The 25,318-nt window shown below is 43.5% G+C and overlaps 1 protein-coding gene across 1 annotated transcript in view; it reads left to right on the top strand.

Moving 5' to 3' along the window:
- gli3 (GLI family zinc finger 3) overlaps positions 1–25,318 on the top strand; it is a 96,286-nt gene that overhangs the window by 59,656 nt on the left and 11,312 nt on the right. The window contains exons 5-10 of the mRNA XM_085286851.1: positions 9,855–10,060; positions 12,849–13,010; positions 17,001–17,202; positions 18,846–19,065; positions 21,158–21,271; positions 22,189–22,329. Coding sequence (XP_085142977.1) covers positions 9,855–10,060; positions 12,849–13,010; positions 17,001–17,202; positions 18,846–19,065; positions 21,158–21,271; positions 22,189–22,329 — 1,045 coding nt within the window. The remainder of the gene's footprint in view (positions 1–9,854; positions 10,061–12,848; positions 13,011–17,000; positions 17,203–18,845; positions 19,066–21,157; positions 21,272–22,188; positions 22,330–25,318) is intronic.

The raw sequence follows: 25,318 nt of genomic DNA, 5'->3' as shown, positions 1-25,318 counted from the left end.
TAAATCCTCGCCAACTCTCCTCATTTTCCATCCTCTCTCAGTCCCTCCTTTCCTTTCTTCCCTCTCTCCTTCGCCTCCGACTCTCCTGGTCGAGCCTTGGGTAAATGATTGAAGGGAACCCAAACGCAACAATGCAAAACATTCCCACATGTCGGTTACAAGAATGCTTTTAGTCATTGTGCTAAAGACCAATGAAAGTTTTAATGCTGGGAGGAAATGAGTTCATTACAGCTTCTGGACCTCCTCCCCTCCCTTTCTCTATTTGTTTATCTTCTGAATCGCATTTTTTTCTTCTTAAATCGCTTCTTTTACACTTTCCTCACCAGTGAAAATTAATTCATATCACATAAAGCGATTTCTTTTCTCTCAGCCCTTCCTTATCTCCCTTATCAGATGTGGCGTCCATTACATCTGATAGCCCGATAGGATGGTTTCCTCTAATAGTGCAGTTTGCAACGCGGGTCAAAAGAGAAGCCCGTTGCTATTTCTGTCTCCCATGGTGCCTCTCTTTTCTTTGAGAGGGCGTCAGCTTGTGAAGTTCTTTCATTTATTTATTTATGTTTTCATGGCGAGTGTCCGGCGGGAGCTGCTCGCAAATATGCAGAGTCATGCACGCAGCTGCAGGGTGCTTATAAGACAGAGCAAGGTTTTTTTTCTTCTTTTTTTGTCACATTTTCATCATTTCTCTGACCGATTTGACTAAATTAGGAATTAACTTTTTTTCAAGGGGATGGAGTAAAGCTGGGAAACTTGTTCCTGGAGCCAAAGGAAGTAAAAAAAAGTTTCCCTTATTAGGATCTCCTATTTCTTAACAGTTTTGCTTCATTTGGGTAGCGAGGTTTGTGAAACGTCCTCCCTCTCTTTGGGTTTATCCAAAATTTCCTCAGGTCTGTGTTTAAGCTTCCCAAAGCTTCATCGAGCCTGCGCTTGGCACCGCCACGCATTCGGCCCCTTCATGATTAAATATCAAGGAACTCCACTTGACATTTTATTAGCCCAACAAGATGGATGAAATGGGCAGAATAAAGTAGGCTGTGTCTGTTCACTTTCCCACCAGCGCTTGCCTTTCTTCTGTCCGGCTTTTCTTTTCTCTCCCTTCCTCTGCATGAAGTATGTATTAGGAAAACGTGATGGATTTCGCTCTGAAAAGGAGATTTTTAGTGCCAAGGAGGAAACACATATTTCTGTCTCTTACCTGATGCTCCCGCTCTGCTTCTTCCTCTTCTTCCTCTGTGTCTCGGCTTTCCCTCCCTTCCTCATCCTCCTGACCCCCACCTTTTTTTTTTCTGTTGTTCTACCTCAGATCTCTGTCTGAAGGATTAACCATCTCCAGCAGTGTGTCTCTGCTGTCTTGTAGCGCTGTGTATTGTTTGTGATTTGCTCAGGCCCATCCGTGCGGCTGCTCATTTCGGCAGCCCAGTGTGACGTGTCGAATTGCGAGGGGATCGTGCGGAGCTGTCTCACGGATCCACGAGGCTCCTCGCAGCCCCTGGGCCACACTCATTCTCCAACACCGCCCCTCACCTGTGGGCCGTACACGCAGGCACGCATGCTCATTACCTGACTCGTCGGGTAGCTAGGGCGATGGGGTGTGGAACCCTGAACCCTGTTTAGCTGCAGGCGTCAGCTGAGTTTCTGTGTAAAGGCATCGGGGCCATCGAGACACGGCTTGAGAGGGAAAAGAAAGGTAGATGTGTTTCCTCCATGTTTTCAGAAGTTTAACACTTTAACACCCAGGAGTCCCCCTCCTGTCTTCACTCTTGCCCGAGGCATGCCAGAGGAATTCAAAACACTGACTGAGAGCTAATTCCACCTGTACTCACTCTCTCGCTTTGAAAAAAAAAGAGAAAAGCAGGGGAAAAAAACAGCAATCAAGTACGTAATTGGTTGCGCACAGAGATGAAGGTGTTCTACTTGTAAAAGAGCAAAATCAAGCATGGGAGACGACCAAAAAGAAACAAGAAAATCCTCTTTTTTTTCTTGTTTTTTTCCCCTGAGCTCATGTTTGTTCCCTGATTCCAGCCCCCTTGAAATTACAGGAAAAAAGGCCTGGCTCATTTTGTGCAATTTCACTTTCATGTTTTCATTTTCTCGCCGTATACTTAGTTGATTCGTTTTGGTAGACGTTCTTATCGCGATGGCTGAAATTACGTTTAATTGCAGTTCGTTGAAAAAAAAAAAAGGCTTTAAAACTGCCTGTGAACAAAATAAAAAAAACACAGAGCAAACACAAAAAAACCAACCCTGCTGCGTGGCAAAGCCAAATATAAACTTTTCAAAAACGACGACTGTTTTCAGTCACATTTTGAAACCAGCACGAGTGGTGAGAAGATTTGAATCTGTCTTGTGTTTTTGTTTTTTCTCGATAAAGCCCAGTCCCTTTCTTTCTGAGCGTTTCGCCTTGATCTCGAACAAGAAGCATTTTTCACGTGTGCCTCAACTTTTAAGGTTCATGACTCCTCTGGAGTTCACAGAGGTGGCAGATTCAACCAGAGCCGCTGACACCTGGACCCGTGTGTTATGACTCAACCCTGTCACACTCTCTGACTCCTGCTAATAAACATGTCTTACCGCTCCAGCGGCGTGGAGTGATACGTGCTCACAGAGATGAGCTATATGCCGTTCTGGCAGAACGAGTGTGTATCTTCTGCTTGCGTGTGAATGTGACTGTAACACACACTTGTAGGAGTTAGGGGGGATTGAAGGAGACTGCTGGGAATTGAACTGCACAGAGAGTATGTGTGAACTGACGACGCAGTGTATGGGAATGTCTGGCACGCCCCCAGAGGTATCCCGCAGAGAGGGAATCCTGCTTGATGTGACCATGAATAGAAATCCTTCCCACCCCTCGGACCCACCCAGGCCTTTGATGTCTGAGGGTCACGCAGAGCCCTCGCAGCGTTCGGGGAACATATTTACCCCGAATGCCTGGCAACCTCACCATACCCTGCTAGCTCTGCCGCCTGCATTGCCCAGAAGAAAAGCTTAAAGCAGACACTGCTGCTGGACTGCAACGAGGAAATTCAGATTAGATGGTGCTGACAGTAAAGGCCAAAGAATGAGTTTTTCAGCCTTATTTGATGAATCACTCATTTGATTTTTGAAGTTTCTAAACTTCAACATTTGACGAGGTGACCAGTCTGGAGCTTAGGTGCATCCATACACTGCATACGACTGTTATTTCCAGCAATTAATCTTCTTGACTGCTTATCCTGTTCATGGTCATTGGGGTTAAAGGAGTCTATTACTGCAACCATAGAGGAAAAGGTGGGATACAACCTGTACAGGTCCTTCTCTTTAATATGGGGCAATTAAGATAATAATGAGCATTTCAAAAGCAAAAAAAGTGGAGAACACATTTCTTTGAAGGGGTGTTAGTAAAATTTACTGCATAAAAAGCCCTTTTTTTCTCAGATATTTGCCTAAAAGGCACCAATAGAATAAAGTTAAGACAAAACACTGCACGACTCTTACTGGCGCAGTGTGGAGAAAATTCTTTTTATTATTCTGTTCGTCATCCCAAGAAAAATGGTTTGTCACAAAGGCCATGAAGGATTGCTGTGGAAGAGGGAGTCCAGTTTGCACTGGAATGTGTGTTAGCTGCAGGTCTTAATGAAGTCTTAATGAAGGAACCCCTGAATACTCTTTCCTCTGTTTGTGTCTCTCAGTCTCTTTCTGTCTTCTCTCTCTCCCCTTGTCTCAGCTCCCTCTCCTCTCTCCTTGGGTCTCAGCTGGCTCAGTTCCTATGGCCCTTTGATCTCAGTGAAAGGGTTTGGAGCTTTAAAGTGCTTGTGTTTCCGCTGTCAGGAGCCTCTCTCTTCCACCTCTCTGGTTTAGGCTTTCAGAGCGGTGGCAGTGCTGTGCCGTGGCTGGGTGGGTTAGAGGGTTGAGAGTGGGTGGGGTGAGGGGGGTGGGAGTGCCGGCTTCTATGAGGTGGTGAGATTGAGGTGAGGTTTGAGGGGGGGAGGTGGGCATGTGATGCTGTCAGCCTCGGTCAGGAGAGGTACTGACACCTGACAGATCCCAATTCCCTCTAAAACTCTCAGTTCCCACCTCACTCAGCCCCTTGTGGCCACGTGTGTGTAAACTGCTTCTTTATTTTTCACTAATATGAAGTCCTGTGCAGTGTTCTGTTACTAAATCATCCATCTGCTACTAAATATTGTTAGCAAAAAAAAAAAAGAGAGAACAAAAAACTGTCAGTTCACAGTACTGCAATGTTTTTGTGTCAAACAGAGAAAATAATAGAATCACAGAGACCTTTGTGATGGGTTAGGCCTTGTTCAGACTGACTGCGGCAGCACTCCTTGACAGTAGGGGAGCATATGGATAGGAAACATGCTCAGGTTTTGATATATGGTGAATAAAGTTCCATCCTTATAACATATTAAAGCAATATTTTCCCATCTTACCATCAATCAGGTGCTTAGAGTAATCACAGTCAGGGGTTTTTGGAGCCAGTGTAGTGCTAGCAATAGCACAGACCAAGGTAGCTGCTATCTATTAGCATACTACATACTATCATACTAAACTGCTACAGATACTGTTAACATAATTAAACAAAGCACCTATCTTTAAAAAAAGAAATGTATTATACTCATTCATGTAGCACTTTATCTACCTCACATCCTCACAGAATGGCGTCAGCTGGGATTTGAACCAGTTGCCTTCTATTGTGTGAGGCGAAGCTGCTAACCATAGCATCCCTATGAAAGTTAGCATACTCATTAAAAAGGCTACAGTTAGGCTACAGCTAAAATGTTTAGAAGATGTCTAGAAGTGGACATTTTAGCGGGTGAGTGTGTGGGAATGTACTGACTTTTGGAGCCAGCCCACCAAGTGTTCTTATAGGGAACTGCAGTTCTTTGTTGCCCCTAATACTGATTGTCTACAAGTCTAGAGCATTAGCCATCACTAACTTTAGCTTGAGCTTCTTCCACGCACTTGGCTGCTTATAATTTGCATTTACGAGTGTAAAGAGAGAAGAAAAAACCTTGTTATCAAGTTAATGACACCGGACTATGTAATAATATGTAATGTATATGTAATAATAGCTAAATGCTAAATGGACTGGTTCTTATGTAGCACTTTGATACTTTGCCCACATACATACAAGCACTTTTTCTATGGTTAAGTGCTTTCTATCTATAGACATTCACACTTTCACACTTTGAAGCAACTTGGGATTCAGTATCGTGCCCAAGGACACTTTTGCATACAGATTGGATCAGCACCACAAACCTACCAATTAGTGGGTGACCTGCACTACCTCCTGAGCTACAGCTAGCTACAGTATACTATTATTCATAGCTGCAGCTACAGGCAGTAGTTAAGTGTGAACATGAGATGCATCTATGCTATTTCATATTCATTAGTTCCCCTGTAAATGTGACATCGAATCAATGTAATTGTTGGCCTGTGTCATGGAAAAGCTACATTTTCCAGCACTCATGAACCGTTGCAGTGTACAGACTGGTTTTAGTAAGACTTCCTCTCAATTCGGCAGGGTCATGACTGCTGGCTTCAGTGCCTTTTTTTTTCTTTCGCGACTCTCTGTGGGAGTAGACTGGCAGCTCACAGATGAAAATTTGAAGGTCCATGAATACAGTTGTTGGGTTATTGGATTTGGACTCGCCAATTTCCTGTGCTGGTCACCAAAGAACACATGAAGAAATGTTCATCTTTTTTTCTTTCATGCGCAACGATTTCATGCTTGAGCTAAAAGTATTTTACAGAGCCCGGTTCCTATTTTAGCACACCGCTATGTCAATACCACCAGGTCAGGCTGCTGCACCACAATGATACCTTGTGTGCCTAAGTGAAGTCATCAGCCTTCACCGCAAATGCATGTTTCTGTCGCTTTCTCCCCACTCCAAAAAAAAAAAAAATTATTAGTGTTGATATAATCTTGTTCCAAACAAAGATTCAAGGTCTCGACACTCCCACTCTACAAAAACTCAAAATCTTTTGGGGACATATTTACACTTGGCAAGTGTATATTCATTGGGTGAAATAAGACGACAGTTTAAAATCCACAGACCGCCCCGTGTAAACATGCGATGCCTTAAAGAGGAGCTGGCTGGTTTAAGAAAGGCCACGTGAAAGGAAATAGCTTCCATATGTCAGGAGCTCAGGCTTTCCTTTTGCCCGTTTTGCAGGACGTCTTCTTTAAGGGTTAATAGGAATTTATAAACCTGTGAAGGACGCAGAAGAGTGAAGTTTTTCTCTTCTAAGAAGAAGTATGTAAAACCCTGCAGGACAACTTTGATGTAAATCTCAAATCAGGTGTATCCGAGACGCTACTTCTCCGCACCCACACACCTACTCTCACATTAGCGCACACACAGGGCGAACATTCCTGCAAACACACGCTGCACATTGTCAGACTGCTTCCTTTTGTCATGTTGATTAATGCATGCTGGCAGATGCTGAGATGATCACGGCCCTACAGAGAGCAGCTGAGCACGGAGGATCGGCCACTCGCTTGCATTTTGTTTTAAAGACGCGCCGAACCTCCTCCGAACTATCAATCTCTCCGCTGTCCTCCTTAAATCCCCTCACACCTGGCTGCGGACCCCTTGAGACGTCTTTTTTTCCCCCCTTCCCTCCTTGTCCAACTCCCCCTCTGCCCTAACTCTTCCCTGTCCACCCTTCCCTCCCAAATTCATAGGTCATATGTTCACATACTCCCTCCTTCCCCTCCCTGAGACTACTGTTCACAGTCATCTCTTCCATTTGTCACGATTTTCCCACCAGTATTCCGGCCATGCAGGCGATTGCTCTGATCTTATTTTTAATTAATTGGAAAAAACTAAGTAAAGGTAGAGGCATTTAGCTTAGGCCGGCGTACGGGGACGCAGCCAACACATGACAGGTTTAATCAGTGTCATGGCAGCCAGAGTGGATGTCTGGCTTCCCTCAAACAGGCCATGAAATTCCTCTGCTCTTCCTCCTGGGTTTTTATTTCAACACAGAAAATGTGAAAAATGCTTCCAGAGATATTAGTTGTGCTTACTTTGCTGCTAACCAAATGCCTTTTTTTGCAGGTAATGGTTAAAAATGTGTGTTTGCATGTCCGTTTCTCTTCTTTAATGACTGACAGAGCAGGTTTTTTCAGTTTCCCCCGTGCTACATATTTCCCCCGAGTGCGTACGTGTACGAGCTTCAAGCTCTGCCATGTGACAAGAAAGCAAACATCACCCTGCAGCTATGTTGTGATCTCTGCAAATGAGGCATATGATGGTGGCGTGGGGGCACATGACTTGCTTATCGTGAGCACGTTCTTTCGTTCGCACACCTGTTTTGAAGTGCCCGTTTGCTCTCACGATGGCTTTCTCGGCGAGGAGGAGATTTCTTCCAGCTGACGTGCAAAAAGACACCAATCATATGGAGGTGGAGAAAAATCCCACGACCGTTTGTGTTGCAATGTCAGGTATGAGCCTGAAAGTCGCCACCTTTGCGCACTTCAAACAGAAAAGGTTTTGCTCAGGATTTCTCTTCTTCCTCCGGAGAGCGCCGGCGTCTTTTTCCCGTCCACCTGCTTCAGCGTCGCGAGACATGTTGTCACACTGTCGACCGCAGTGCAGGCCTTTAAAATTGCCCCATAGCCCCTTTTTGGTCTAATTACAGAAAGGCTTCTGAAGATGAAGAAGTTCACGTGTGACTGTGTGTTTCTGGGTCTGCTCCTCAGTGGGTGTGTGTGTCGTTTCCACTCCTCAGTGCTCATTATTGACCCTGGCCTGAGCTCTTTCATTAGGGGGGCTGTGAAGTGGAGGGACGAAGGGGCCAGGAGGGGAACAGGGGATGGGGCAGAGGTCGTAATTGGGCTGTTCCACTCCCTCTGGCCTTGCTCAAGGTCACTGCGAAACAAACGTTGGGCCAGACTTTTTCCTCTCCCTCTTTTCGCTCATCCTTTCCTACTCCTGGGGTCTTTTGTCACAGTAGACCAGTCCATCGGGGAGCCCCAGAGAAGCAGAGGGGCTAATTCAGTCTAATCTTTTAGCCCGTTAATGTCTGCCTGATATGGGGCTTTCTCCACATCCTCAGGGGAAGGCCTTTGTGGTGTAGGCCATCATTATGAAGTTTCCAGGCGCTCCTAACCAATTATAAGAAGTGGGCACAAATTAGTTAATCTCAAACTCTGCTGCTAAGAAGTTTTCCTGATTGTTCTCAACTTTATTTCACATCTCGCAGAAAAGAGAAATTTGATAGTAAAGGTTTCTGATAAAGTGAAGCTTGATAGCGCTCACATTTTCTATTTAAAGAATGAGAATTTGTATGAGACTTGCCAGTGGATTTTGTACAAAATTGTATCCGTCATGTGCAATTCTGTACACGGTTTCATCTCCAAGCCAAGTTCGAAGCCATCTGAGCAATGTAGCGTTGCGGCGCAGCGTTGCTTGTCTGGCCCTGGCTAGCGGTGAGCTCGGTCTAACGTTTCCCTCTGATTAAGACGCAGTGGTGAAAGCTGCCTTTGATCTGAGGAAATGTCTGCGTAGGGAGCAGTTGGAATGCAGCACTGTCCTCTCTGCTTTGCAGATGGAGGGAGAGAGATAGTGTCACAGTCTATTTGTTTGGTCTCGCCACTGCCAGTCTGCCAATCGAATTAACATCTGGATGTTCAGGCTGAAACAAGCCTGATGTCCCTGGTTCAACTGTGGCGAAACTGACTTATTTATGTTTAATTTACTCAAAAATGACAACATAGTGGAATCAAAAGATCTTATTCTTGTACACATGTTGGCTTTAATGGGCTAACTGGTCTCTAAATGGTGTCAGATAGAGGGAGTCTGTGACAGCAATATTGAAGTAAGTTCATTTATAAGTCAAAGATTGAAGAGATATTAGGGCCACTTTAAAGAAATCATCATTTAATAAAAATGTTCTTAATTTTATTAATTTTTAAATTTAATTTTTAAATAATTTTTTTTTTTTAAATATTACTTTTATTTATAGATACATAAAAAGAAGGCTTTTTACTTCCCCCCCATTTGCTGTTAATATCAGCTCCATATATCCATCAAATTAACAGCTGACTAATTTCTGCTGAACTTTTTAGATCAGGTTAAAAATACCAAAAGAAAAATAAGTTGTTTACTTATTAAATGCTTTTTACAGACAAACGGTCACAAAGCATTGTGCACAAAAAAGAGTAAAATAAGTAATACGTACCAGGATAGCCCCAAAAATATAAGAAATAATAAAAATAAATAAATTCAATTCAACTCAATTCTTTACAGAAAGCCTCCTTTAGTTTATTTTTATTTTTTCATTCAGTTTTGTAATATCAAGTTTATATGTGACTTTTCAAATATATATAAATATATATTAAAAAAATGATAAACATTTGTTAAACAGTGTGTTTTTAATATTCCTTTCTACACATATATTTTTTATTATTCAAAAAAAATTTCCTGTAAAGAAAAAAAAAAATATGCCGAAATTTCTAGCTCCATACTTTGGTTCTTGAGTAGCTTTGCATGAGTCACAGTTTCAAATAATCCGTATTCATCTCAACCTTGTTCTTCTCATTTTAAGTCAGCTTTTAATCTGATTGGCTGCCCCTCATAAACAGATGTTTTTTAAAGCAGGTTGGTGGGTGCAGGTTTCTGTGCAGATGGCCAGAGATTTGTGGCTAAGATCAACAGTTTAATGATATTTCCTCATTATTACATCATACTAAGCGACTACTTCATCCCTTATTGTATCACTGGAACCCCTCTAAGAGCGTTCAAATGCCAGAAAATAAAGAAAAGCACGATACCACCCCCCTTTATGTGACGCCTTTAGTGAAAACCTGTGATTTGAGCTTGTATCATATGTGTCATGTTATCTTAATATTTTCTTCTCTGCAGGCCTCCTGCTCTGGCGGGCAGTCCAGCTTTCTCCGACATCTCCCTCATCCGGATCTCGCCCCAGCGGAACCCGTCTGTGGGGGCTGAGTCGCCCTTCCACCATCCACACCCCTACATCAACCCATACATGGACTACATCCGCTCTCTCCACAGCAGCCCCTCCATCTCCGTTCTGTCAGCCACCCGGGGCCTCAGCCCTGCAGATGGTGAGTAAAATGAAACATAAACTGATACACGCACACACAACGCATGACGCGTGCACACTCACACACTCAGCTGCACACAACCCCAGCAGAGGGTGATAAGGCCTCAGAAGACCCTTAAAAATAACGGCTGGAATTGATTACGGAGGTTCGATTGCTATTAGGGGGAATCTCGGTTGTGTGTATCCGTTTAATTCCTGTTCGAGATCAAAAGAGGTCAGGTGAGAGGCAACCAGATCCATCTCTATTAAGACCCAGGGGTTGGCGAGATGCTATCTGAGTGAGGGGAGCGGGTAGATGGGAGTATTATGAGTGTAGCGCCATCCGTGTGGGTGGGGGCTCAGATTGGAGGGAGGCTAATCCTTTTGATCTGTGAGTCATGTCGGAGACCTCTGGAGGATGCATCAGTGAGCGGCAGGGTCACGTACAGTTACACCGTGCACACGGAGGGAGGGTCGGGCTCAAGTTCACAGTTTGGTGGTGTAAAGGGGGGTGATTCGTATCGCATCCTACTGAGAGCAATTTTACATCTTAATATGGATTTTAATTGGGAAGTCAATTGATCTGATGTGTAGCAGTTCATTTATTTTATACCTTATTTTATAAATATATAAAATAAGTCTTAGCAACTTAGAGAAAGAACAAAACTTTTTAAATTAATAATAAACATATTGAGTTATTTTCATCATGATTTTGGTCATATTTTAATTAAAAAAACAATATCTTTTATTTTTATGTAAGATCTTATTTGCCAAACATCTACATTCACCTCATAGAGCTCCAAATGTCCCAATAATCATTTATGGCCCTCACCTTCTCAGCCATCAGCCTTTTGGTACTTCAGCAGCAGCAGAGACCCACTTTAGCCCACAACCTTGCACTGAAGTGTATTTCTGAAATGGCAAATAGCTGGGACATTTCCTCTGCACCCGTGCATTCGACCTCTTCTCATCCAGGTCTGTTGAAAGCTGTGACTAAGTAACGACCAAGAGTCCCCCCCCCCCTCCCCCCCTTGCTCCTTTTCGTGCACTAGAGCGATATACCGAAGCTCCGACTCTCTACCCTCCAATTTTCCATTACCGCAAAATAATGTGCGCCGGTCTCGGATTGCTTTAAATCAAAATAGTTTCTCCAACCTACCACATGATCCCCTTTTCACTCCATAATGCTGTGAATTGTGAATGAGGCACCTAATTACTCCTTTAATCAATCCGGTGATTAATTAACCCATCAGCTTTTGTGTTGTTAGTATATCACCGCGCTTACAGGGAGCCTCCTTCAATATGCAAAGATTTTTTTTTTCCCAGCAAAAAGTACATTTGAATAATGATGAATTAATTAACAGAATCTAATGGAGATTTAAAGTGGGTGGGATTTAGTGCCACCCTCTTGCTGCCACACATTTGCTTTCACATCTCTTTTTTTGTGCCCCCCTCCCGCCTTCAATATTTCTCTCTTTTCTATATGAGACCGAGTTCAGAGTTAGGCTCGCCCCTGTTCCTATTGTTATGCTGGAGCACCCGGTGGCTCATGGAGTCCTGAGGCATGTCTCTGCCTTCCCTACATTGAGTGCCACACCGACAGCCTTCCCCCACTCCCCCATTTTGCCCCGAGGATCGCACTCGGATGCCAGCATTTCTGATTTAGAAATTCTGCAAAGCTCTTTTCTGCGCACGGCTCCTGAATGGGACACATTATGGTTGAATGCAAAAGCAAAGCTAAGGCGGAACACTGGAGACAATTAAGAAACTCCCCCCTTCCACTGAAGACATAAAAGCCAGATCGAATTAATTTAGAATTTTTTTCTGCCATTCATTTAACCAATCATGGATGTGTTCTGCAGGCATACAGGCCAGCCTTAAGAGGAAATCTCCTCATACACTGTTTCTTTATTTATTTTCTCTTTATTTCTTCAATTGGGGGAGAAAAAAAGATCTGCAGCACTCAGTGGTCTGAACCGATTCCATATTTGCATCCAAAACCACAGTGTTAGTCTTTTCCTCTCTCTTTCTTAGAATATTTGCATACGGAAGCCCACCACCAGATGTTTATTTTTAGGCTATGGTTCAAGGACTTACAGTACTCCATAACTAAGGGAATGACTTGAAAAAGAGAGACATTGTAGCACGCAGATCTATCTGGGCAGATTTAGGCCTTTTGTTTCCTGCAGAGTTTAAATGTGCAGAGTCGAGGAGCAGGTTGCATATCTGCATCTGCAGCCCCCATGCGCACAGCACAAGCGCCGTGTTTGGCAAAGGATGCACCAGCCCACATACTCTTACCACACACACATACAGTAAATATATATATTCATGTACACGCTCATGCCCTTTCTCCGGGTGATCGGCACGAAGAGCGAAGGCTGTTTAAAAACTGCATTGTATTGTAAGGCGATCGGTTCTGGTGTTCACAACACGAATGCATCAATCAAACACTAATGCACACTCACTGTAATCTCTGAGCAAGCATCCGGTAATCCCCAGTGAGGCTCCCCACTTCAGGTGATGCTCCCTGTGCAGCTGTTTTGCTAAACTTGATGGTGTTGCTAATGTGCTCATTACTGTTCTGCTGAGCTGATTATCATCTAATGTAAATGAATGCAGACTTAAAACGCAGTGCAGGTGCTCAGCCTGTCATGTTTTTCTAACTCGCTAATAATTTTTCCCCTTCCTTTTGCATCTCTCTCTTTTCCTCTTCCGCCTCTACCCAGCCTTTTTTTTTTCTTTTAAGTGTTTCTTCCGTGGGTGCAGATCAGTTTATGTTTTGGTTACTTTGTTTTCTTCTCCTCCAGCCCCTCACACAGGTCTGACCACAGCTGAGTACTACCACCAGATGGCTCTGCTGGCGGGCCACCGCAGCCCTTACACGTCTGACCTCCTACCGTCAGTGGCATCCGCCGCTGGGGCTAGCAGTGCCAGCGCCCTGCACATGGAGTATCTGCAGGCGATCGACAGTAAGTGTGCGCTCAGAGGTGTCTCATATATAAAACAACAAATAAATATCTAATAATTCTAGGATTACACTAAAACACTGCCTCACACACATTCCCCATTACATACATCCAAAACTTGTTTGATCTCTTTTTTTTTGTTGTTTTGCGTCCATAAGAAATACTGGATTTCATGAACTTTCATTATAAAAAATAGTCAATAATATAGACAGCTTTTTCTTTTTTGGCTTTTATTCATCCACTTAAGCACATTTTATCTGCTTTGCAGTTCACAAAGTTAAAACCCTGATTAAATATAGTTAAAAAGTGAAAGGTTTTACACCACTGAATATCACTCAGACTCCCTCCAAAAGGGGCAGCTTTGTACTTCATCCACACAACCTACTCACACAATCACACTAAACTCTAGTCACCTACAGTGTTGCACTTGAAGGCACAGATCAACAAAGAATGAAGTCAAGAGATAAAATTGCAATAAATAGTAAAATACATGAAAAAATACATAAAATAAACAGACAGATTGACAAAGACATTAAAAATGATTTAAAAAATCTAAAGGTTAATCTAGAGGTAAGTGATCTAAAAGCGGAGGAAATGAAGGATTTTAAGTGTCTATTTGTTCTGCACTGGGGTACTGGTGGGAACAGCTTACTAAACTCAGATGACAGAACATAATCAGGGTGGTTAATAATGTTTTTAATAATTGTTCTTTATCTAAATCTCTCTGCCCGACCACCAGGATTTTAAAGCAGGTGTTACCAATGGTGCTGAGGCGGTTTCCATTCTTAGCGATTAAAACACTAAACCAGCAGATAAAAGTAAAAGTTCAAAGACTCCTTATTGATATTAAGAGTATAACCTCTGTGATTTACAGTGGCTCTGAGTTTATTGGGAATTATATGTCAACTGTACTAGGCACCAAAACTGGACATTTACAACGTAAGTGAATAGACGCCTACCACATTCATCCCTACATACCTGCACATTTAAGCATGAGTGGCCCCAGTGGGAATTCAACCCTTAAAACTGCACTTTCATAATTCACCTATCTTGTACTATATATAGATCAACCACGGCGAGGAGGTATCTGCAACTTTTTCCTCTGACATGATTTAAATGAGCTATTGTCTTAATGTGTTCGGCTCAGGTCTGTGTGCAGAGGACTTATGCTAATGAGTTATTTTAAAGTGTAAATAGGAAATTAAATGCACACTGAATCTTAGAAAGGTCGGACAGCCTCACCCCGTTCCCTTTGATGAGAATGTATTTAGTCAGTCAGACGCCGCTTTCATGGAAATCCGGGGTGAAGTTCCCCCCGATTCCTCAGAACAAACTAATTAAAACTAGCCAAACTTGTGCGGGTATCAGAAAATTAATTGCTATTAAGTGGGAATTGGAATGTCCCACCATTCATCACTGCAGAAATCCTTTCTTCTGTGTCACTTTTTAAGATTAATAGACTGAAACAAAACAATTAGGGCCAAATTTAAGTAGAGATGCGGCGCTCCTCACTTTTAAAAAAAAATCGCCTGTGATCATTGCTGGTAATAACTCATCATGTTTCAACAATGTGTGTTCCTGCGCCTGAAATATTAACACTTTAAAGCTTTGGTTGGATTTCAGAGAAAAAAAAAACACATTCAAAGAGCGGCGTCTGTCAAGAGGCTTTCGCTGATAATCTGGGCTAGTACGACACTGCAGCTATTTTAGTCAATTTCAAATCAGTTTAATTACCTTCAGAGAGCGCTCTGCTAATGAAACAATGGGCCTGTCCTGCCTGTTTGTGCTCTAATGGGCTATTGTCTATGCTCATACTGCCTAATTAGCACCATAGCTCTCATAGATTACTAAAACTAAAGTCTACACTGCCATAAAGTCTTTATTTGTGGTCTTTATTAGCTGACTTTAATCTCCTTGCTATTCTCCACTAACAGCTGGCTGTTTTTCTTATAAACAGGCTTGCTTTTAGCAGCATTTTAGCATTTTTAACACCAGAGCTGTTTTATGTAACCTGATTAATTGTAGCTATTAATTATATGGTAGCACGTTAAGACTTCCTGTTTGGAATTCATAAGCAGTATAAACATTTCATAAATATTAATAATACATTAAAAGGTAGCTGTAAGCATACAAACATATTTACTGTTATATTACTGCTATAACTCTCCAATAGGCACCTTTAAGTGGAAACGTGTGTGTAAACAGATGAATAACAATGAAAACAGCTTTTTAAATATAAAATACATCTTAGAAAAAGTTATGATGTCTGACGCGGTGAAAATTATTAAACCTTTTAATGTCCTTTACACTCTAGCTGTCTAAAGCTACATTACTGTTTACTGTAAACTGTGTATTAAATATTAATATACCGCTTATTTATGAGAAATGATGGAGAAAATATAAAGTAAAAATGTAGTTTTAGCAAACAGCTGTTCACAAACAAAGAGATTTTGACCAGATTACTCGTTTATATCAGCGTCCTTGGATCTCTAAAATCAAGTTTATATCACACTAAAAAGTCTATATTCATAAAATCCCTCTCATGTGGCCCTCAGGTGTGTTCGAGACGGTTCAAGCACAGCTTCGGAGCCACGTTTTATTTCCACCGCCAGTCAGTCTTGCCCGTCTGAACCCTCTCTGGCCGTGAGAATTAATGACGGGGCAACTAACCAGCCATCCCGTCCATAAATCAAGAGGAAATTAGAGGGACAGTCCCGCAACGAGCCAGCACGTTTCTGTCTCGGTCTTCCCCGGTTGGCTGATTTATCATTTGGGCTGTGCATTAATAAATACCACTCCCATGAGATTTTGCAGTGTTGGGACACAGACCCATCTCATCAGCTGTATTCCCCCCCACCACCACCAAACACCACCACCCACCCCTTCACCTAATTCACCACAAGTAGACGCTTTCCCTCTTGCTCGCCGCTCTTGCTTGCGTGGAGTGTCAGCTGGTGTCAAATTTAGGACGCGCAAAGTTGTGCAAAATCAGATGTGCCATGCGGTGTTCCTCGCTGTGTTTAACAATGTGAAGGACCCCCGTCAGAAACACATAAAAAAGATGGCTTTTCCATACAGTGACATTATTAAGGCAGCGTTGCTCTCCTTACGTGGCCTGTGTTTGCCAGAACACCACTGCTGCCACTGGAGCAGCATCCACACACACACACGCGCACACACACACACACACACACTGTGATTACCATGTGAATGGAGCGTTCTGTAATCGCTGGATGTGTCAAACGAGAGATGGAGCATTTACATTTGGGAGATGGATGGATTGTGGGGGACGTAAATATGGAGGGGGGTTATCGGGGCTGCCTAAGCTGGTTTTGTTTGCCTTTATAAAATAACTCAAAATGTTTTATTTCCAAATCTTGAGTCACAAAGTCATTGTGTCAGTTCACGCACAAAGCACGACATCCCCTCAGCGCTTTTTTTTTCTCCCCCTCCTTCCATCTCCCCCTGTTTTTCTCTGTCTTGTTTGTGACATCTCCATGTGAAAAGACAACAAAAGTCATGTTTTAATCTCTACCCGTGGCTCATTGTATGTGCGCAGAGAATGGTTGCGCCGTTTCCGCCTTTTACCTTTTCAAACCCCCTTTTTCGTATTTCCAGTCAACACTGATTGCATTTGAATAACGAGTCAAATTGGACTTGATTAAATATTACCATACACAGTCGGAGCATTTCTCCAACATAAAAGGCATGTTTTCTCATAGATGAAATGCAAGCAGTGCATCAAGTGACAGCCGAATACTCGTTCAGATGAGCCTTTTGTCTGATGATTGACAAAAATGTCATCTGTTGGGGTTAGATTAGGTTAGAGTTTGGATGCAAAAAAAAGTGTAAAAACCAGCAAATGCTCGTTTCATTTCAAACATTTTCAGAGTTTAACTGATGCTCGGATATGGGTGTATTTTTAAGTGTACCGGTCTTTCTAAACCCAGATACTTGGCGCTCAATCTCCACCTCTTTCCTCATCCCCCGCAGGCTCTCGTTTCCCGAGCCCGAGGCTTCCGTCGCGACCCAGCAGGAAACGCCCTCTGCCCATCTCACCCCTCTCTGAGCACAGCTTTGACCTGCAGACCATGATCCGCAACTCGCCCAACTCCCTCGTCACCATGCTCAACAATTCCCGCTCCAGCTCGTCTACCAGCGGCTCTTACGGTCACCTCTCGGCTGGGGCCATCAGGTAAAAACTGCCCTGAATGTTCTTATAGCTCCTGATTAATCGTTTTATTTGTTATTAGAATTTTGAATGGTCTGATATCTTTGTATTGTGTGTATTTGTGTGGAAAATGTGGATGGTGAAGAGGAAAGGGAAGTCTAATTAAGGACAAGTGGAAGTTATAGTGCTTTTCTATTCAGTTGTAACACACAAAGTGCTTTCATACAAGCCCGATTCACATGTGCTTTTCCCCTATTTTAACCCAACATTCAAACTCTGATAGATGCATTGGGCTGACTCAGGGTTCAGTATCTTACCCAAGGATACTTCGACATGCAGTTAGGAGGGATCAAACTAGTAGACAAGCTACTATACTCTTGGCCTACATTGATTGACTCCCATGAAAGGAATTGTGGGATTGACCCATAATAGGGACTAAAGATTTTGACCATTACTTTAAAAGTAAATCACTCAGTTGTGAGTCACTTTTGAAGAAGGGCTTTGTGCATTTGGTTCTTTCAAGGTGGTCATTCTGGAACTAACATGTGTCAATAATGAATGAATGGATGGAACAGCTGACTCTCCCCAGGGGGAGGATTAATGCTGTACGTGGTGTTTCCGATGCCATCGATGCTCATAGTAAAACTCCATAAAGTTCAATAGGATCAGTGTGTACAACAAAAGTGTACCAGAAGTGTGGGGTGGTGGGGAAATAAGTGTGTACGTATCGTCCATGTCAAGGCCCCGCATGGGTGACGATCTCCCAGCCAGCCAGTCAGCCTGCCTCCCCGGCGGCTCGTGTCAGTCATCCGGTGCACCTCACGGAAACATCACATACATCACGCCTCTGTAACCGAGACTAGCAAAGGGAAGCGAAAGAGCAGAGTAGAGAAGGGAAAAGGAAAGATCCATCGCCCCACCCACAGCCATTGATCAGCAATCTGTAAGAAGAGCCTGATCAATCACGCTGCACACTCAGCCACTGTCCAAGTGTCAGGGCCCAAATAACCAAAGCCAACAGACTGATGAGTGATATGACAAGCGGATGGGCCCCCAAATGTGTCTCGGCTCATTGATTTCCACTCGGCTCGTAATAAGATCAGCAGAAATATGGGTCGCAGCGAGAGCAAAGCGTCAGAGCGCAGGATGAATGGAGGCCTGTGCTCGGAGCCACACAGATCTGTGTTGATTTGGAGGTCCGTCCGTGGTTATACAGACCCCAGGAGAGGTTCTGGGTCGCTTCTGGCATTTTTATCATCCACAAAAAGTTAGCTCAGGTTGCAGGTTAAGAAGCTACAGAGGGGAAAAAAACAAACTCTGCTGCAGTAGATAAAAAATAATTTACATGGCTATAAGATACACCTCAGATTATTTATCGTGTGTATCATTTGCCTGGTGGAAGAATGACATACTGCCTTACACAGACCACATGATAATTCACTGTGTTAACAAGCTGAACATTCATTGGCAGGGATTTGTAGACGGTCCTGTGGTTCCAGCATTACCGCACCATCTCCTGTCAGATTGTCCTCAGGGATTGAGGCGCTATCCAGAACAATCCATTTACTCACTATCTTTCCCCCTTTTGTGCCTCATTTCTTTTACAGCTGATTTTTTTAGTGAAGTAGTTTAGTGAGGATTTTTTTGTTTCCCCGTGCTCTCTCCAGCCCAGCATTAAGTTTCGCCTACCCTCCGACCCCGGTGGCTTTGCATGTGCACCAGCAGCTGATGGGCCGTCAGCCGGGCATTGTTGGCTCTGCCTTTGGCCACAGTCCACCTCTCATCCACCCAACACCAGCCTTTGCCACCCAGCGACCCATGCCTGGCATCCCACCATCTGGACTCAGTGCCAGCGAGCGCTCAGTCATCTCCAACGACTCCTCGCAGGTGAGAGCGATGGCTAGTGCCTCTGCGATTCATCATTGCAGGTAATAGATAGCAGCGTCTATGCCAGCCACATCTGAGGGAAATGCAGCGAGCTAAGGTGGTATAGGCAGGATCCCCCCCTCCATGTGGGCCTCTCCTGGGAGTTTCCTCCTACTTGTGTTGTCTCTTGTTTTTAGACTGCCGAGCGTGGCCCAGAACCCGCCTGCAGCAAACAACAAGGGGCTTGTTAGCATAGAATCCCACTGCTGACTCCATTAATCACTAGAGAGAGAACAAGAATATAGAGAGGGAATATTGACATGGATGGATGGATCCAAAGGGACTTTTTCCTCTCATTCCTCAGCCCTTACTGTATGTGCGGGCCTGCATTTGAAGTGAATATTCAGTGTTTATTACCCATCCTCCCTGCTGTGTCCCATGCCTCGAATTTTATGTTATCACAAATGAGGCCTCATTCAAATCGGGCACACCAAAATTGCCTTTTCCCTTTTGCTAGAGTCAACAGAATATTGCTTTGAGGCCACAGCTGAATATCAAATATTGGACAAATGCTGAGGAGACTGAGAGAACGGAGAGTTCTGTAAAACACTCCAAATTATGGGAAAAAACATTTTCAGGAATAGAAAGTCAAAGAAGAACTTGCCTGTTTTTTTCCACCAGAAGTTTAAAAACTCTTTGTTAATTCTTTTATTTCTTCTAGCTTGATATGTAACAAGAATTCCCTCTAGGGCATATTTAAGCCAGGGCCAAAGTCAGGTCATTCATTGGTTGAATTGGTTCATGTGTTTTTTTTTAATTGCAATGATTAGGGTAGCTAATGTGATACACTGAATTGCATTGCTTTTCATTAGCTCGGTTAAAGCTCTTGTCTGGGACTTGCAGGAATCGTTAAGGTTCAACCACGGTTGTTTTTTTTTTTCAGGCTGATTAAGTAAATGACTGATTGACTTATAAGCATCGCATACATTTTTAATAATACCATAAAGAATAAAACAAAAAAATATATATGAGGAAATGGAAAAATATACAGTACTGTGCAAAAGTCTTAAGCCAGCCCCCCCTCATTTTCTTTGTTTTGCTAAGAAAATGGTAAATAGGTGCAATTATTTAACTAAATATATATGCAAACACACATGGAAATAGAGTATTCCAGGCAAGAACACGATTTATACAATTCTAATGAGCTTTTATCCTTCGACACAGCCTGAGCTCACTTTAGCAAGCTTTATTGTGATTTCTTTAAGTAGTCTTCAGGAGTAGTTCTTCAGGCTTCTGGAAAGTAATTCAAGGCTCTTCTTTGGATGGTGGATGCCTCTTGTTCTGTTCTCTGATGAGATAATTTCACAGTAATGTTGAGGTTTGGGCTCTGGGGAGGCCAATCCATGACTGATAGTGTTTCGCCAGGTGTTTTTCTATTCAGGTATGCTTCACTGCACTCTCAGTGTGTTTAGCATTATTGTCATACTGACAGGCATAATTCCTGCTCCCTAACACCACTGATTGAAATACAGACAGAGCTGCCACTGTGTTTTACAGATGGCTGTAGATACTGAACCATTTGTTAAATCTCTTCCATACATAATAGCAATGATTTGAACAAAAAAATTACATAAAACCTGTTTGTACTGATTTTCAGTCCAGTTGTTGTGTAATATGACAAACCTCAGGCTCCCCCCTCCTCTCCCCCCCGTTTTACTTCCTCAAGACTTCAAGACTGACTTCTAGAAAGCCACGATTCCTCATTTCTCTTGAGGCTTCATGTGTCTTTGCTAAGCTGTCTGTAATGTGTAGACACAACAGTGGCTCATTCTTTTAGTTTGGCACCTAGTGGCTAAACAAAGAAAAAAAAAACACTGAAAATGGTCAGGCACAAGGACTGGACTGAAAATCAGTGAAAAAGCAGCCAATGTCCAAAGAAAGGCTTTGAGAGACCTTCAGAAAGTCTGGAGAGCTACTGCTCGTGGCCAGTTTAAAAAAGTCTGATCAGATTTTTGTACAGTATAGTCTTTATAGTCGAGACAGTGACACTTTAGGCTCAAAGAAATACAATCTAATAATGTAATCATGTAAATATTCAAATATTTCTTCACAGGCCAAACCAACGAGTGAATCCGCTGTGAGCAGCACAGGAGACCCGATGCACCACAAACGTTCCAAAATGAAACCAGAGGAAGAATTGCCAAGCCCGGGCGTGGTGAGCATACAGGTGGGAGTCACCCGCACTAACTGCAAACATCAAAATTAGCTTTCATTTACTGACTCAATAGGTATTTTTCACTTATATGAGAACTCCACACATTCTGGGGAAAAAAGGAAGCAAATTACTGCAAAATCCCACCAGCTTGATTTTATTTTTAGACCCCCCCCCATATAGCAAGCCCATATAGCTGCTGGTCACCTGCCAACATGGCTACAACAATAGGCAAGCCTAACAGCCACAGTTTAGTGTTTATTTACCTGCATCTGGCTGATTTTCCCTTTTTTCCCCCTCTAATCAGTTTCAGTTTCCGAAGCAAAACTATTCATTGATCTTCGGGACACTGGTAGGAAATTGTTTTTGCTTTGGTTTAATCTGAATTTAAATGGCTGGGGTAAAGAAAGAGAAGTGTGATAAGAGTAAGTGTCTGCATCTGGAGGAAAAATCTTACGGGGGTCGATTCTCAGGCAGAAGAAAGAGCCTGAGGTGTGCAGTGGAAGCCCGGGCTCTCCTTTAAAGCCGTCTCCAACTCCCTGCTCTACTCCGGCATCTAGCTGTGACAGTGAAATATGTCTGGGCTAATAGAGCAGCCTAGGGAAGGAAGAGGGGGTTAGATTCCTCAAATACTCACCCCAGTCTTGTCGTATAAAAACCACCAAAACAGAGAGGGGCTTTCAGCGCTACATTTCCGCCCTGTACTCTTTTCTCCCAGGCAGCCAGGTGAGGTCAGCTGTGCGGGGGCACTGCGGCTACACCACTAACCAATAACCTTCAAGGCTGTGCCTTTCATGTGAAAAATGGCTTTTGTGACAGGTTTACATGGACGGATGTCAGGAAGAGGAAACGGTTACTTTTGCTTTCTAACTTTTATCTCAGCATGTTGTGCCGGTGATACTGATTGTTGTGCTAAAACTTGTTTTCCTCAGGACAATCCCGACGGTATGACTTTGGTGAAGGAGGAAGGGGACAAGGATGAGAGCAAACAGGAGCCAGAGGTAGTTTACGAGACAAACTGCCACTGGGAAAACTGCTGCCGTGAGTTTGACACACAGGAGCAGCTAGTACAAGTGAGTAGATTTTAAAACCCACTAACAATCACAAGAAGTGTTCAACAAAATAACTATAAATGACCTAATATGAAAACAATTTTTCGTTGCAGTCTCACTGTGCTCATACTGTCAGTTTGAGTCACAACAAAAGGGTCATGAGTTCAGGAAAAAATCAGCTTAGCATTTTAACCAAACGTGGAAAGCTATTTGTGTAAGATACCTGACAATTAGTATTTAGTAACAGAAATAAATGCTACAATGTCACTCACAGACTTTTGTAGACTGTCATATTATTTGACAGGTAATGCCTGTAAGCAGATGTATGAATATGAGTATGTACAGTATGTGGACAAAGGACAAGATTTTTATTATTGGAAGCTTTCTGGCTTCTGTCCATAGAGAACGTAAAAGAGAGTTGGCATGTGTGCAAAATGCATTGGATAAGCAGATGGAAACAGAACCCAGCAGACTAGTGAACAGATTCCCTAGTTTTTGTTAGACACTTCCCTTAAAAATACTTCAAAAGTATTATCTTACAACTTGAAGTAGCTGAGGTGATGCCTTTTTCATGGTAACACAGGATAGCGTTGCATAGGTATTCATATTTGGGGCCCACCTCTAGTGGCCATTCAAGAAACTGCAGGCCTGGAAGTTGCTGCTTGGATTGCACATAACTCCTGGACACGCAACTAAGCAACTTAGTCCCAAAAATGTTTAGTATTTCGTCATATCAACTAAAAAAGTGTTCATATGTCAATGTTGTGGCTTCACTGGAGAAAATTTCATTGTCATTTGAAACTGCCCATCCACCTGCAGCCTTGGACTTGCATAGACTGTTGTTGGTCCGTCAGCCAGTGGCAGAGAAGAGCGATTTTATAACACAAACTGTGAAAAGTGACCATTGCCGCCACTGTCTGTACATTTCATGCTTCGTTTTTGGATTTTTATTTTAACCCATCAGCATTCGACCAGGCCATCCTCCTCCAGCAGCACGGGAGTATGTTTGTAATGGGTGAAAATCCCTCTTTGTATCCTGTCTGTACAGAAATCCATACGCAAATATTTGCAGTTCCATAAATTACACATAATGTCACTAAACTGTGCTCAGAATATTTGCTTTCAGTCACTTCACCACTTTTTTTTCTTGCTGCTGTTAAGCAAATGGCTGCTATTGCACTCAGGTGTCATTCATGGCTTACTATTGGGAGAGAAGTTTCTGCACTTCTCTGACAGGAGCAGCTTGTCTTGCAGGTAACAAACAGCGAGACACAACAGGGTGTTTGCATCTGTAAGAGGCAGCAGAGCTACCACCACCAGTCTGCTTTTTTTGTTTTCTATGCTGTGAGAGGTTTTTGCTTTCCCTTTTCTCAAGCTCAGTACGTCCTAGCACAATCTACAGAAGCTGTGCTATTTTGGACAACGCCTGCTATCAGCCAACAACTTCTGCCTGCGTGTTTGAACACCAGCAGCAGCTGCAGCAGGGTCGGAGCTGCGGGCATCGGCTGTTGCTGCCGCTGGATAATGCTTTTGGAGATCCGTGGACGGTGGTAATGGGCTCAGAAGCTGAAAAGCACATCACACAGCTGAACGGTGCAAACTGATTTGGAGGGTTAAGCCTTCCAGAGTGAGCTTTGTGTATTACACTGACTTGGCCGAACCCCCCCACCCAGCCCTCCGGTCTGTTATCTGAACTCTCACACAGCCCGGGAGATGGATGGTTCTCATCGTCTTGTGCCCGAGGGTTCGCTGTAAAGCTAAATATTAATGACATCACGGCTGTGTCACCCCCGCCATGGCTGCTCACACTGGCACCATTAGCTTTGGCCCGTGAACAGCTCGGCCATCAGCTAAGTCGAGGAAGCAGAAGTTCAGAGCGAGCGATGAAATTACAACAATAGAAGGGGACGGTGTGCGTGTGCGCACGAGACACACATCTGATAGAAAGATCCTCAGCTCTCCACAGCTGTCTACTTGCCGTCTTGACATTGCAATCCTCAGCCGCGGTGGTAACCCCTATCTATAATTGATATCCTCAGCACGGAATGGGCTGCCTCCCGTGTTTGAAGGGCTCAGCTCAAAGGTTGAGGATCTTGACAACTTCTTGCCCCGTGTTTCAGGGGGCGGGGGGCGAGCGGAGGTGGTGGGAGAGGAGGTGAGAATGGCCGATTATTAGAAAACCTTGCCCACATCCACCCACCTTCTTTAGTCACACCAGGTGGCCACTCGAACAAAGCCGTGTCCTCTCATTCCTCCACATATACTATCCGGCCTAACCCCGCCAAACCGCTCTTATTATCAGATCGCCGTGTAGACACACGCTAACAAAATCCTTATTAGTTTTCCATTTTTCCATCCGCCTCTCCAGCGTTTGACTTTTTGATATTACGTTTTATTTCTCATTTTCTATGCACATGCAGATATGCTGAGAGATGCCAATAAAAGTCTTCGCCTACAGAATCCCTGCCCTCTAATTCAGCAGAGCGGACGGGAAAATGCTCTTATCTCTCCGCACCCCCACCCCCCTCAGTAATAGGATAAGTACAGTATTTGGACCACAGTGGCTCTTCTCACACATTGGGAAGGGGTTTGGGGGCTGGGGGTGGAGGGGGGGGGATTTCCATATAACTAAACAATGGAGCGTCCCTTCCCCCTGTACTTGTCTTCTGAAATGGCTTTGGGGAAAAAAAACATGATGAGGGGGAAAAAAGCCTTTTTCTCCTTGGTTGTAACTCTTTCAACCAACACAAACTTTCTACAGCGACTGTGTTAAGAGTCGCCGTCATACCGTAAACGCCTTTTAAGTTTTAAAACTGGCGGCTTCACTGATTCCAATCCCCCCTCCCTCCTTTTTCTTTGTGGTTGGCCTAATTTTAGAATTAAGCCTTTGCACCACCCTCATTGCTCTCCACCTTGTTCAAAAGCACTCCTGCCGTGCTCTTGATGCATATTTTTACACTCTCAAACGTGCTTTCACCATGACACGCCACAGCGTTCCTTTATCATCTGC

This window comes from Mchenga conophoros, linkage group LG9 (genome assembly GCF_057382185.1).
Source record: "Mchenga conophoros isolate Kocher_MC1m ecotype Shallow Benthic linkage group LG9, M_conophoros_male_GT1.1, whole genome shotgun sequence".
Lineage (NCBI taxonomy): Eukaryota > Metazoa > Chordata > Actinopteri > Cichliformes > Cichlidae > Mchenga > Mchenga conophoros.
The sequence above is the reverse complement of the archived record's forward strand: the minus strand, read 5'-3'. Positions and strand labels throughout refer to the sequence as shown.